Source organism: Cyanistes caeruleus, chromosome 2 (assembly GCF_971803275.1).
Source record: "Cyanistes caeruleus chromosome 2, bCyaCae1.hap1.1, whole genome shotgun sequence".
NCBI lineage: Eukaryota > Metazoa > Chordata > Aves > Passeriformes > Paridae > Cyanistes > Cyanistes caeruleus.
Genome location: NC_141702.1, coordinates 28,561,219 through 28,576,108, shown reverse-complemented (window position 1 = coordinate 28,576,108; position 14,890 = coordinate 28,561,219). Strand labels below are relative to the sequence as shown.

Here is a 14,890-nt window from a genome sequence, read left to right as displayed (position 1 = left end):
GAGGTAGAAATTTAGAAATGATACAACAATATGAGATACATAAATACTGTAAAAAGGAATTTCCTCAAATGGGCTGTAGATACTACTTTGTTTCAGTTGGAGGCATTTTTTTAATGAGACAAGAACCTGTATGTCAGCATTTCTTATAGCTTCCATTTGTTTAGAATATTTTACTCCATTTAATTTAAGGTAGAGAAGCGAAACACTTTCAATTATTCTAGTTTCTTATAGCACACATTTAAAAATACTGAATGGTTAATTTATTTAGCTTTAAGGTTACTTAATAAACTGTATACACAAAACTATGGAATTATGACTATTACTAAGAGTATAGCTAGGGAATCAAACTAGGTTTTTATCCACATTTGTGAAGACTGATAAAGATTCATATAGACATTCTCTTGATATTTGGAATTTTCCATCTTAAGTAATGGAGAGCTGCATTTTCTCAGGATCACTGAGTGTGCAGGTTTAGAAGAGAGAAAAAGTCTACTCTTTTATGCACTGTTCACAGCAAGTTTTCAGGGAACGTGAATCATTTAATAAGCTTATTTTATACTTAGAAAGAAATTCGAGCTCTTGAGCATTTACTTCAGGCATTAAGTCAGATGCTGCAATGAGCTAGACCTTCAAAGTGTGCATGAAGTCTTTCCCCTTTAATCAGTGGAGAAAGCTTGAGTCTTCTGAAAGCCAACATATTGATCTGATCAAGGAAGTGCTGAGAGTGCTGCAAAGGAAATTATATGAATATATAGAGCAGAAGTATGTAAGAGTATAAAAAAATTGCAATTGACCTTTCTCTGTAGTTTCCCTAAACTTTTATCTATTTTTTTCTCTTCTAGAAGCCTTTGGCTATGGATTATTACATATGGTTTGAACAAGTAAAGAATACAGAAACAGGAGAATGATACTGGCAGTGCGTAAGTAATAGGACTTTAAGGATTTTTTGAGAACTGAAAAAAAAAAAAGTGATAGGTCTTCCCTTTCACATGAGCAGAGCATCTGCTCAACCAACAGCATAGAGGTTTGGGGCAGGAAAGACTGATGGGCTACATCTGAGTGTGAAACAAATAGGATGAGAACCTGGAGCCAAAATCATGAATGAAAAAAGTAGGTGGAAGGAGACAGACTTAGAACTTCTCTGGCCACCATATTTGCAATCCAGGAACAAGAATGTGACCAACTGTGCACCACAGGACAAGGAGAAAAGCATTAATTCTGCCAATGAGGACTGTTTTCTCACCTGGCCTATTCCCTGAATGATTTCCTGACAATGTTTGGGTAGGTGCCACAAATTAAACAGTGTGGATAGGTGTAGGACCATTCTGAAGCCTGCATTTTGTCCTTTTTGATTCATGTTTATAAACACAGTCATAAAAGCCAGACACTAGCCTGAAATGGGAAGATAATGGGCACTAGCTCTTTTGGGCTGTATTGAGACGAAATGGAAACAGGCAAAAGTCTACATAGAAAAATTATGTAATAAAATATAAGAAAAAACTTTTTACCTAGTTGTTCATTACTTTGGTGTGTAGTTTATCAGTTATTCAAAAGAGAATGTAAGTATTATATGATTTAAAGAGGATTTGTGTTTTTATACAAGTTTCACTTTATTTTTTCCTTGTGAGAATTTGTTCCTGACAAAAACCACGCATAAGTATATTAATCATTATAGAGATATTTACATATGAAGTATGACACACTACAAGGAGTGATTCCTGTTTACCTTCTTAAACTAACAAATGCAATTCACACAGTTGCTTAAAGGTGAAATTTTCCTTTTGAGAAATCATGGGGTACTCTGGAATAACTTGATGGAAACAGGAGAGAAATCTGAATGGCCTTTTGGGGCCACTTTTCAGGATCTGATTTTCTATTTGTCTGGTAGGTGCAATTTTCTTTCTATTAGGAAAAACGCTGAAACATTAGCACTAAACTATTATTATTATTATATTATATATTATATTATTATTAACTAAAAATACCCACTTTAAAATCCACACTGTACTTTCGCACCACACGGACTCAGAACAAGAAGTAATTTAATTACAAATGAATTCTGAGTATCTGTGTATGCATTTATTGAAATACTTGTTTCCTGGCTGAAATTTTTAGACATTTTTTTAATACATTTGTACAACTTAATATCAAGTATCTGTGCCTTTTTTTCCTGTTTTCTTTAACATATTTGAAAAAAGACCCTTTCAAAATTTTTAATAAATTGAGCCTCTTGGTATATTTTAGTCCAGTATGAAATTTGTGATATATGAGTCAGAGGATCTCGAGTGCTGCATTGAGGATGCATATTGCATATCATAATTCTAATACAAAAAAGATTAAGCAGAATAAGGCAGATGCCATTCAGATAAGTAAACAAACCATATAATGTGAAGTATCTTGAAAGCATAAACAGGATTTATAATTTACAAGATGTAAAAGTCTTACCCTGGGATAAGGCAAATGAACTCAGAGTAATAGGCAAGAATCCAGCTTGTTTATTTCTTAGCATTCCCAAAGCTCAGCATATGTACCATTGATCCTGTCTTATTGCTAGAATTTTCCAAAAGCTCATTTGGTCACAAAGATTTCTAAGTGTCTCTAGCTAGGACTGGAAACTTTTAAAATACACTCCATATGCCTGCCGATTATTTAGTGTTTTTCTAAAATTTCACGTTCATGAACATGGAATGGGAGATTGAAGGTGTAACAATAAAGTATTCAAAGAAAGGCGAGAATGGACACTTTCAAAACATTTTCTGCCATATGGCATCCTAGACTGTCTGTGAAGGCAGAAATCAGACTGTTTCCTGCCAATGTTTATAAAACTTATGTAAGCAGCTCAGTTTCAAGTTTTAAATGAAATGTTAATTACTATACTAAATCAGATTACTCATCGGAGTACCAGTGTCACAGCAGCCATTTTTAAGTTGAGGGATAACAGGTTGTTAGCTAAAAGTTGATTTATGCATGGGAATATGGTTTACACCTCTTCCTTTTTCATATAATATTATAGCTAGCTGCATTTATCATGTAGACATACATCTTCTTGTTTCTATTTTGTTCCTTGTATGACCTTGGCCTCATGCTTATTCAGAATTAAATTTGCTTCGAATCTTTGCTTAGGAATCTTTGTTTTTTCCTGTGAGCAAGATTAAACAGAGATGTCAGCCTAGTTTTGCTTTGTATTCACTTTTCAATTGTGTACATGCAGTGCCTTTTAATAATCTGTTCTCAAATGTCTGTTCTAATAATTACAACCCTCAATCAAATTTTTGATCATTATTCTTTATTTATATTTATTTTTTGCTTTGTTTTTATGATCATTCAGCTCTGAACCTCTCTGTGTTCACAGGTTTTATTGACTCACAAAAAACCACTCCTCTTTGGTTTAGATGACATGCATCATTGAAACATGAGCTAGTCACTAGGCGGCCTTTACGGCCAGTGGCAGAACTTCCACAGGGCAACCCATGCTCTTATTTTAGATGTCTGAGATGATAAGAGTTGCTCTCCTGAGCAGCACTCTCCCTTGATTTTCAAGGACACTTAGGGTGACTTCGGCAAGTTTTTGATGCTTAGAGTAAGTAAAATGAATCCATGCCCATATAATCTCGATTGAAAAGTGTTGCAAGTGATAGCTACTGAAAATTTAAAAAAAATTTCTGTATTTTGTTTAGACTGCTAGTTTTGCACACTAACACTGTTATTTTCTCTAAATGGCTTGATCTACTCCCTCTTAAATGCTCTGTCAAAACTGAATTTAATCTGCCAGTGTATATCCTTCTCCTTTTCATTTTGCTGTACTTCCTGGAAATCTTCAATCTTTCCTGCCTTTGACTAGTCTAAGTAACTTTGTATTTTATAAAACTACTGATCATTGAAACACCAGTATTCATAAAAATGAACATTAACAAAAAGTGGCTTTTCACATACTGAGAATTCTTATTTGTTTTTTCCTTTCAGTTCTAAATAACAAGATATTGCTCTTCAAGATGATTTGGTTTTTCACTGATATCACAGAGCTGTAAGCTTGATTTTTGACAACTGAATGTCCTTTAGCCATTTTTTTGGCTGCTGCTCTTAAGGAAATGTATTTGACAACATCGGGAAAATTCTCCCTTACAAAAGAATCTGAATCTGCTATAAAAATATGTATTCCTTAATGCTGCCCCCTATTTCCAATTCCACATTCCTCCTGTATCTTTAAAGACAGTTATGCTTCTTGCACCCCAATCTTCCAGTTAGAAATTTTCTTTTTAAGTTAAAGGTTGAATATTTCTTAATAGCAGTTCAGACACCTTTTATTACATATCTTCAAAACTCTTCATGGTTCACTGTGATGAGAACTGAAATCAGCCAAAGCACTGAGATGATCTGCTCAGTTCTTTAGTGCTCAAAGGAAAATTCAAAAGGCTATTAAAAACCAAAGTTAATTCTTTAATCTAAAATCAGGAACTCATCTTTTGAAACAGACAAAACTGAAAGCTATTGGTTAAGAGAGAATGATGACATGGTTTAAAAGCTTTTGTACCACTGTGTGTTGTATCCTTGCAGGTGGGTCTGTGCTTTCAGTGAATTCAGGGACTCTGAGTGATAGCAAAAGCTTCTGTTTGTTCACACTATCGTTTTTGTGTGCCTGCTCAGCTGGTCTGGAGGAGGAGGAGGTGGAAGAAGAAGAAGAAGAAGAAGAGCAGGATGAGGAAGGAAGCTTCTGTGCTCTATCTGAGGCTTTTATTTCACCTAATCATTTATTAAAGGAATATAATACAGAGCACAATGATAATGCAAATTCCATCTGTCACAACCATGCATGAACAAAGAAAATTGTTGCTTTTATATTTGTTAAGTTTTTCATAGTATATTCTCTATCCTTGAGAGGAAAGCTAATAGGAAATGGGCTTTACTTTAATGGAAATGCATTTGAATTGACTGAGCTTCCTCAATAACCCAATGAAGTATAATGAATATCCAGATATTAGATTATCTGGATGTGAAACCAGTCTTTGATGTTTTGTTCAAAGAAATGAAAAATTTGTGCTAAAAGCTATCACAATGAAAAGTTTAACAGGGGCATGGCAACTGTCATTTTGGTCCTCTTAGCTATTTTCAAATGTATTATAATGTGGCTTATGATAGCCTACCATATATTTAATGTACCTTTCATCACTTCCCAGTTGTCATGAATTGAGAATGTGCAATGGAAAGTCATTGCAGCATGGCTGTTGTGTAGTAACTTTTTAAGCCAAAAAATAATTGTTTCTGTGTCTTGAAAGAAAGAGAAAATAAAATCCCCCTAATCAGGGCATTAGCATATCTGTGAAACACAATTAGGTGTTCAAATTTTTTATCAACTACTATTCAATTAGAAATGTCATTCAATTAGCAAGGAACTTGTAAACTGAAATTAGTAGTGAGAAACCAAGAACTCACTGCATTACTGTGAAATTTGCAACAAATTTGGATTTTTTTCCTCTGACAAGAAGAAGCAGTTCATATATAGTTCATATTTAGCTCACATGCAATTCATATTTAGGGAAAAAAAATCTGAACTTTAAAGTTATTTGAAAATGAAAACACAGCAAAAAGCATGTAAAGTATGTGAAGATGTTGAAAGAATATGGTAAATAATTATTAATTAAATAGGACCCTGTCAGCCTAATATCTGTGCCTGGAAACTATTAGAAACAATCAGGAACCATTCTGAGGCACATGGAGTACAGGGAGGTGATTAAAGACAGCAACACAGCTTCACCTTGGGAAGACCTGCTTAGTGGTCTTCTGTGATGGAGTGATTCCATCAGTGGGCAAGGGAAGAGCTACGGACGCCCTCTGGACTTCTGTAAAACCTTTGACATGGTCCCAACAAGATCCTTCTCTCTAAATTGGAGAGATTAGAATTTGATCAGGAAATTCTTTGACAGATTAGAATTTTGGTTGGTCACATCCAGAGGGTAGTGGTTCATGTCTCAGTATCCTGATGGACACCAATGACAAGTGGTGCCCCTCAGGAGTTTGTGCTGGGACAAGTACTGTTTAACATCTTCATCAATGACAAAGGTATCAAATGCATCCCCAGCAAGTCTCTAGAAGGGATTGATCTGGGTGGTGTGGTTGATACACCTGAACGATGGGATGATATCCAGAGGGACCTGGAAAAGCTCAAGAACTAGGCCCATGGGAACCTTAAGACGTTCAACTAGTCCAGGTACAAGGTGCACCTGGGTTGCTGATACCCAAACCCTGGCATCAACACAGGTTGAGGGGATGAACTGATTGAGAGCAGCCCTGAGGAGAAGGACTTGGAGGTACTGGGGGATCAAAAGGTAGACCTGAGCTGCAATGTGAGCTTGCAGCCCAGAAAGACATTTGTATCCTGAGCTGCATCAAAAGCAGCGTGACCAGCGGGGTGAGGGAGGTGATCCTGCCCCTTGACTCTGGTGAGACATCTGCTGTGTTGCATCCAGCTCTGGGATCCCCAGCATAAGAAGGACATGAATCTGTTTGAGTGGGTCCAGATGAGGGGCAGAAAAATGATCAGAGAGCTCGAGTACTGTTGCTATGAAGACAGGCTGAGTTGGGGTTCCTCAGCCTGGAGAAGTGAGGGCTTCACATAAACCTTACCGCAGCCTTTCACTATCTAAAGGGGGTCAAAAAAAAAGATGAACAAACTTTTTAGCATAGGCTGTTGCAATAGGACAAGGGGTGATAGTTTTAACCTAAACAGGATAAATATAGACTAGATATAAGGAAAAAGATTTTTACAATAAGGGTGAGTAAATACTGAAACAGGTTTCCCAGAGAGGTAGTAAAGACACCCCATCCCTGGAAACATTCAGGGTTAGATGGGATGGGGCTCTGAGAAACCAGAGTGAGTTGAAAATGTATCTTCTAACCCAAGCTATTCTATGATTTTAATCTCTGAGCTACTGGATTTTTCTGTTTAAAGATGAATATAGGTAAAAATTCAGTCTCATTTATGCACAATATCTGCTTCCTGCATTAAATGTGTTTATCAACTTAAAAGAATATTTTTATAAATAAGACTTCACACATTTATAAATCCTTGTTGGTACAGAATAATTATTGCTGACCAGTCAAAAACTGCATAGCTGATTCTTTTCAGTTGAGATCAACATAAATATTCCCTGAAACACAAGCACATAGGCAGTCAGACAGTTATGCCAATGCCCTGAGGACAACTACACTAAAATGGAATTATTGCAGATACATTCCTTTCTTGTTAGTGAAAATAAGAAATTACTCCTTGCTGATAACAGCCTTCTGTCCCCATCTCAGCATATCACCTGAGCTCAAGTATTCTGATCAATTATTTGCACCACAGTGACCCCATCCTTTTTTGATGGCTGACTGAGCCTAAGGAGGATAAACTCATGCCAGTATATCAAGGCACATAGCTAGGTAGTCAGATTAAACCTATAAATTAATTTTCAGTTTTCATCATTCATTTCTCACTTTTTTCCTTTTCCTTTGATGGTTTTATAGTTAAGAACAGACCTCCTGAATGCCTAAAAATATCTTATATGTGGGAAGAAGAAGATAATCAAAAGACTGTAAAGATTCTGCAGTTAGCTAAACCAACCAATGCACAGTACAGTTTCTGATTCAAATGGAATATTGTTGCTATTTCCCATGTGAAGCCATGAATATGTAGAGACACAGATTATTTGAAGGCATCTCCTTAATTTGAATGCATTTTCCTGTTTGATGTTTTTTTCACATTTTTCAGAGGACAAACAGATTAGAATGTACTACAATGTGCCAAGCAGCATGGACTGTGCTCTTTAAACAAGCTCATCTTTTTATTTTGTCAGAAAAATGTCATGGAACTAACATTTCAAAAAAGATATTTTCCTTTATAAATTCGTTCAGGGTCTAGCATAATGAAGGACTGACAACTTTAAGCTTTAAGTGGCATTACAGTGCAAACAATAGTACCACAAAAATAATAAATCACTGGTTAAAACCATACTGCAATGTTTTAAACATTTTAAGACTGCCAGAGTTCTTTTTGGGGAGCTCTTTGACATGTCTCCAGTACAAGGTTGTGCCTTATAGGGTTGGTTTTGTGTTTACAGTCTTGTCACTCTTTAATATGAACTGGAGAACAATAATAAATATTTATTATTGTAGAACAGCAAGCTAAATATTCAATAGGGACAATCCAACATTTACACTGCTCTATTCCACCAATTAATTTCAAAATTACAGTATTTTTTTATTCTAATATCTTGCTGAAGAACTGACTGACATGTATATGTAGTAAGATGCTAACTTAAAAATCTGAAAAAATGTATTGAAACCTGAAGTTTTGCAATCAGCCAAATACATATTTTGGATTTATTCCTTACAAACAACTTCCTAAAACTTTCCTGGCACTATAAAAATAAAGCTATAGCAAGTTAATTGAATAACAAAGGTACTAAACAAATACAAAATTATTAGAGAATAGTTTTTCAAACTAATTTTTTTCAATGTTTTAAAAAATGCTTTCATATTGCAGCTCATTTATGACTACTAATAAATGCAATTGACTTTCCAGGCATTTTTATATTTTGTATTTCTTATTCTATGACTATTACCTGTCAACTCTCCAGTAGCAAAAAAATAATTTGAAAAATAAATCTGAATAAAATTTTGAAGCTGCTACACAGAAAAGCTCACATAAGAAATTCTAGATTTTAATTATTTGGCAACAACTGTACATTTTTCAAAATTATCATTTACCTATGGTGATTATTATCACACCATAACACGTACAAAGACTGTTCATTGGGGGAATGGAATATTAAAAGGTAATGTCAACAAAATAAATGCTTCTCAAGCTATTAAGTATATGAAAATTATCTTAATTAGCACAATTTTATAAATTAGCATTTGAAACACTATGTATCCTGGAAACACTTTAACATGTACCTACAGTTCATAGTATTCAGGTGAGTATTTTCTTAATTTTGATACTAAAACTTTGAAACTTTGCATTTAGATCTTGAGATATGATTATGAAGAAATCTAACACATCAGACATTCTGCATGTGCTAAACCAGAGAGGGGATGACCATGCAACAGATAATCTGGAGGAGGAGGAACAGTCCAATCTGGATTGTGATAGAAGCAGCAACTCCACAGTACATACTTGGAACTTCTGATTTTCATTAGGTCATAAATTTGATAGAAGAAATTTCTATTTCTTACCTACATTTCCAGTCATTAGGTATGAATTCTGAAAGTCCATCATTCCCATTCCAACAATGTGTATAAAATCTTCAATCACCTGCATTAACTCCACTGAGCCTGGATAGATCTAACAAAGGAAGGTCAGACATTATTTACTATAATATCAAAATGTCTACAGCCTCAAATTCAAATAAAATCCAAATGCCATCAAAAGCAAATTGAGATGTAACAGTCAAACAGCTCTTCCCGTGTTTCAAGACTAAACAGTTTCTGTTAGTGTAAAATAACCATTTTTCTATTGAATCCTCATGTAAACAGACACTACTTCCCATAAAGTTATGTGAAATCAACTGTGCACTGGAACTGTGGAAAATTTTCCTACTAAGTCACTGCACTTATCAAAAACTTAGTAGCCATTACTTTCATTAATGGTTAAAGCATTTCATATTACAGAACAACTCTAATTAAAGTATTCTTCCTTCCTCTGAAGATATCTTCAGTAACTTCAGAACTACTGATACAAACAGTAATGCAAATCTTACTGTGGCCTAACCAGTATGATAATCTTTGTTGCATTAATCAAGATGTAAGTTAAATATTTACTGGTAGGACTATTTTTGTTGCTGATATGGAACAGTAGAATAATAGAATATCAGAGGTTAGAAGGGGACAGTGGAAATTATCTAGTTCAACCCCTTGTGCAAAACAAGATCAGCTCTAGCAAGTTTCCCAGGAACACATCCAGTTGGATTCTGAATATTCCCAGGAAGATGACCCCAGAGCTTGTCTGTGCAACATGTTCTAGCATTCAATCACTCGCACAGCCAGTTATTCTTATACATGAATGGCATTTTCTTTATTTTAATTTTTCCCCTTGTTTTTTATTCTATCAATGGACACCACTGAGACTTGGCTCAGTCTTCTTTACTCTTTATCCCTTTCAGGAACTTCTAATATTGTCATGTTTCCAAGCAAAATAGTGTCAGCTATTTCAGCCAATCCTTGCATATCTAATGCTCTAATCCCCTGAACAACCTCATGGAATTTTTCTGAGCTCAGTCCATTACTTTGTGTCTTGTACTGAGGACCCCAGAACTGGACAGAGTAAACTCAAATAAATTGCAGTACCCTTGGCATTGCTAATGTAGCCTTTCAATTTGGCTTTTAAAATGACAAAAACAAGTTTCCAAGAAATATAATTTATTTGCGAAGTTATAATTTACTAAGAAAAACATTTTCTTTAATATTTAACAATAATGATTCAACAACAGAACAGCATTAGAAATTGTAAGTTATTAATAAGACTAAAAGTTCTGTTCATATCACAGACATAAAAAAAAATCATTTTTTTATTGCCTGTTATGAACACGACAATTTTCAGTAGTATCTTGCAATAGAAAAATAATGGATGACCTGTTCATGGTGCTTTTTTCTTCGTATCAGTGAAAGGTCCAAATTTCACTTTATAAGCAATATTCAACCCATTCTTTCCACTACTGGGACAGCAGACTCCAAAAAAAGCCTACAGAGACTATAAATTCGATGCTGCACTACACGATCTTGCTCTATATATATATCTAGATCCATAGTTGTTTGCTTCAGGATAGAGAATTTCACAAGGTGCTTTGTTTTCTACATGGATCTTTTTATAAAAAAGGTAAATAAAAGGTAAGGCAGTATTGCTGTTTTGAAGAAGAATTTGTTGTGACAATTATGATCCTAATAGGTTGCAAATGCTGCTTCAGGTGACAGAGGCTTAATGCCCATTTTCCTAATGACGAATTTTTGAGGTAGTAAGTATGGTTTTTGCATCCATCTCATTCAAAGCACACACATTTTCAGACTATGTACTAAGGAAAAATTTCAGTGAGATTTTTTTTAAACCCTCATTTTAGCATATAAAATTGTATAGTAATAAACTGATGAGCACTCAGTTGAGCAGGTACTCCACGATTTATGTATCTGAAGTACTGGTTAATCAATAGGATGCCAGCAGATCTTGAAGAACATGCAGAATAGCTCCCATGTTTTGAAACTCCAGTATAAACTTACACATTGTGGATTGAAATGGCTTCCTGTGTGCAGTGCTTTACATCAGCTCTTAAAAAAAGGCAAGTATTAAAGTGAGTGCCGCTTATCTGAATGCTATATAACCTGCAATTAATGGTTATCAACTGTTGGTGTTTCAGCTAGAAAAACAGATGTGCTGAGGCATTGCAGCTGTATACTTGACTGAAAGTCAGCAATTTGCTGACAGTAAGATCTTCTTTCCAGCAAAGAATCTAGAAAACAGGCTAAGAGATCTATGCTAACAGTAGCTGTGGAGTTTAAGAAAACTATGCAAACTGGCAAAAAGGTTGGTTAGACTGCACCTAGGTTTACAATGTTTTATTACAGAAATTTAAGCCAAGTGGTTGAACCAGAAACAGAATCACCTTTATTCATTAGTGCCTGTTCACTCCTCCAAGCTGTGATGAAGAGCTACTTGCTTCCAAAGTTTCTTTGAGCCTACTTATGTAATTGCACAAGAAGATTAATAAAACCAGTGCCATTGGTTTTTGGGGAGGTCATATCTTAGTGGTCTAAGATTTAGTGCATCTCCTAGCTTTGCAACTGGGAACCTATGGCCCCACTACTGTGTTCAGCTCATCTTGGTTTCATTGGGTTTCTGCTGTACCTAGGTCTGTGAGACAATGATTTACCAGGCAGAGAGAAGGAGCTAGGGAAAAGTAGAAATAACTTGCTCCCTCTCTGTTTTTCAACACCACTCCTTCTATGAGCAGCAATTAAAAGAGGGAACTGGAGATGTACTATTGCCTCTTTGTCTCCACATTCTCAGAATTTATTCTTAGGTGCTGATCTCTGGGGTCAGATGGCTGACATGGAATGGGTAAGCAAGCAAGATAGATATAGAAGACAAGGTCGACAACACAGGAATTGTATCAAGTCTGTTTATGAGTGGGGCTAAAATAATTGCTTAATATTGGTTTCCTTATCCTGGTGTTGTTTATAGAAACTGCCCACATGTATGTGATTTTGCTGCTTCCATCCATCACCACTACAGAAAATGACACACTTTGTCTATTTTTGTATTTGGCTCTTATACAGAGGAACAGAAAAACAGCAAAAGAAAAAACATGATTCCCAGCTGAGTTTTATTGGGTCAGCTACAGTGTCATGTCCCTGCTGCAAGATTTGAATTAGTGAAAAGTCCTGATCTTCCCTTTCCCTGTGATATTTTAAACATGAACTTACAGAACTAAGGGTAAATAGCTTCAAAGATCTTTAAAAGCACCTTGGAATTTATTAAGAATGACATAAAAAGTGAACAAATTTCAATTATCTATAGAACAAAGTCACAATGACTGCTCAAGATTAGAGCAAAGATCTCTCTTGCCTTTGACAGTGGCAAAAAGCTGATGTCTAAGGAAGTATAAAGGGTCAGGAATATAGTGATACTTGCTTGGAAAGTCTTGCCCATCCTTTAGCAGTTTTTTTGCCGAAAGACTCCCTTAAGCAAAGACATGTTTTTTCTTTCATAAATTTACCTATTAACCTTTTTAACTTGTGTCCTTTCAGTTGCAAAAAGTTCTGCAAGGTAGCCTTCTACAGAGTAAGTATCTCCTGTATTCATTCTGAATCTGCCACTATTTGATGTCCTTTAGTTATTTTACAAAAAGCACAAGTGAATAGATTAAGCATTCCTGCAGTACATTCTGCAAACCACTACTGATTTTAAAAGCTTCTATTGAAAATAAGTGCACTTGACTCTCCTCCATACTGAAATATCTTGCTTTGTTTAATTTTTCTTCATAAATAAATGTTTCCCTGCCTTTGAGCATCTTCAAAATTTTTCCTCTTTACATAATGATGTTCATCCCCATTGTCTGTGTTATTTGTACCTGAATAAATTTAAAGTATTTAAAGTATTATGGTCATATAAATGAACACAAATCTTTACATTGTCAAGTACCTTCTTGGTATAAGCATGTAGGAAGTTCTCATATCCAAGCCAAACAAAAAGGGGTTTATTTGAATTTTAAACTCTTTTATCATACATTCATGATTTTTGCTAGACTTTTCTATTTTGTAAAGTGTTATCATCATATCCCAGTCCAGAAATATGTCAGTCCTGAGAATCATAACTGTTTTTCTAAACACAGCCTTAACAATATGAAAGGTTTATTTGCATTTCTGTAAGTTGTTTAGGGGTGTTTTATGAGGTCTTTGGGTGAGATCTGACATGTTGTGTTTAATAAAAGCAGCACTGCAGCTAGCCCTCAGTAGCATTTTTCATCTTTTTCTTTTTATGACTTCATTACAATTTCCAAAGCAAAGACATAGTGAATAATCCCATGGAATGTTAATAATCTCTTTTAATCAAGAGAAGCAACTTATATTCTAAGTATCATTTAAATATAAGGAATTAGCCAGTTGGTCCTGGAATTGCTCCTTTTTGAAAAGGATCTTTTTTTCCCCAAATATTCCCTCAATTAAGATTTCATTTCAGCTATAGCAGGCTGCATTTTTAACCTGATTTCTGAAACCATATATTCATTTTTTTCAAATCTTACCTGTTGCGCATCTTCCCATTTCTCTTTGTTTTCTTCATCTAAGAGATTACTTATGATTTGAAAGAAGTTCTGAAAAATCAATTAAATAAAAGACTAAGTAAAATAATTTAAAAAATATGAACTACCACATCCTAATATGACATTAAGAAAGCTTTCTTTTCTCCACTACAGATGCAGTTCTGCAGTGTATTTTCTGTCAGTGGAAGACATGACGTAGCAAAATAATACATTAGACTGATAAGAGGGCCCATATTTTATGGTAAAATTTAAATTTTTGCGTATATAATCAGATTCCGTAGTATCACTTCATATGAAAAAAGAACTGTTTTAAACTTGATAAAATTCTAAGTGTGATGGTGATTCTGTTCACAAATGACTCTCACTCCAGAAAGTAGACAACTATAGATTTTTCAAAAAACCAAAGTCCATTTAAGAAAGCACCAGTCTCGGGTCTTTAGCTTCTATTCAAAATGAAAAAATGATCCTTAATAACCATACATAGGGCATTCAATGGCATTTCATTGCTCAATACTGTTTAAAATCAGATGCTTTTTACTTTTATATGTCACACTTGCCTCTATCCTTTTAGAAATTTCAACATAAAAAGAATAAGCAGTTTCTGTTTCTTTGACCTTAAGCGGTTAATTTCTTTTTCTGATTCTCTTACTCATTGAAGTATAAACCAAAAAAAAAAAAAGGCAGGACAGTTAGATACAAATCATGCATTTAAAAAATCACTTTTCTCCAAATGTTTGTGTAGCAATTTCCTTTCTAATTTTGTCTGCTCTCTAGCAATCTGTATTCCAAACTTCTTCATCCTTAAAAGCTAAGAATTTGTGCAGTCTGTTCTCATCTCTGTATCACATTTTGTGCAGAATGTCAGTTTTGTCTACAGCCTGCCAATTTATCTGTTCCTTCATAAAAGATACATGTAGTTTCCAGTAACTTTAGCTGAATAGTGCAATTAAGTTCCACAAAATTTCTAAAAATCTTTAAGTGGAATACCAACAATGTGACCCTGCTGGAACTCAGATTACTGGTCATTACCTCACCTGCACTTTTTAGCCATTTTGGGGTATAAACAGGACTTAAATGAGGTTTAAATAAGAAGCAACTTTAAC

At 34.8% G+C, this 14,890-nt stretch overlaps 1 protein-coding gene across 15 annotated transcripts in view; it reads right to left on the bottom strand.

Annotated features, from left to right (window-relative positions):
* Window positions 1–14,890, bottom strand: part of ADGRB3 (adhesion G protein-coupled receptor B3) — a 441,482-nt gene that overhangs the window by 205,162 nt on the left and 221,430 nt on the right. For all 15 annotated transcript variants that reach the window (XR_015282914.1, XM_023922413.2, XM_023922418.2 and 12 more), the window contains 2 exons: window positions 13,770–13,838; window positions 9,214–9,322 (listed from right to left, as the gene is read on the bottom strand). Coding sequence is in view for 14 of the 15 variants with exons in the window: in XM_023922413.2 (XP_023778181.1) it covers window positions 9,214–9,322; window positions 13,770–13,838 (178 nt within the window). In the remaining variant the exon portion in view is untranslated. The remainder of the gene's footprint in view (window positions 1–9,213; window positions 9,323–13,769; window positions 13,839–14,890) is intronic.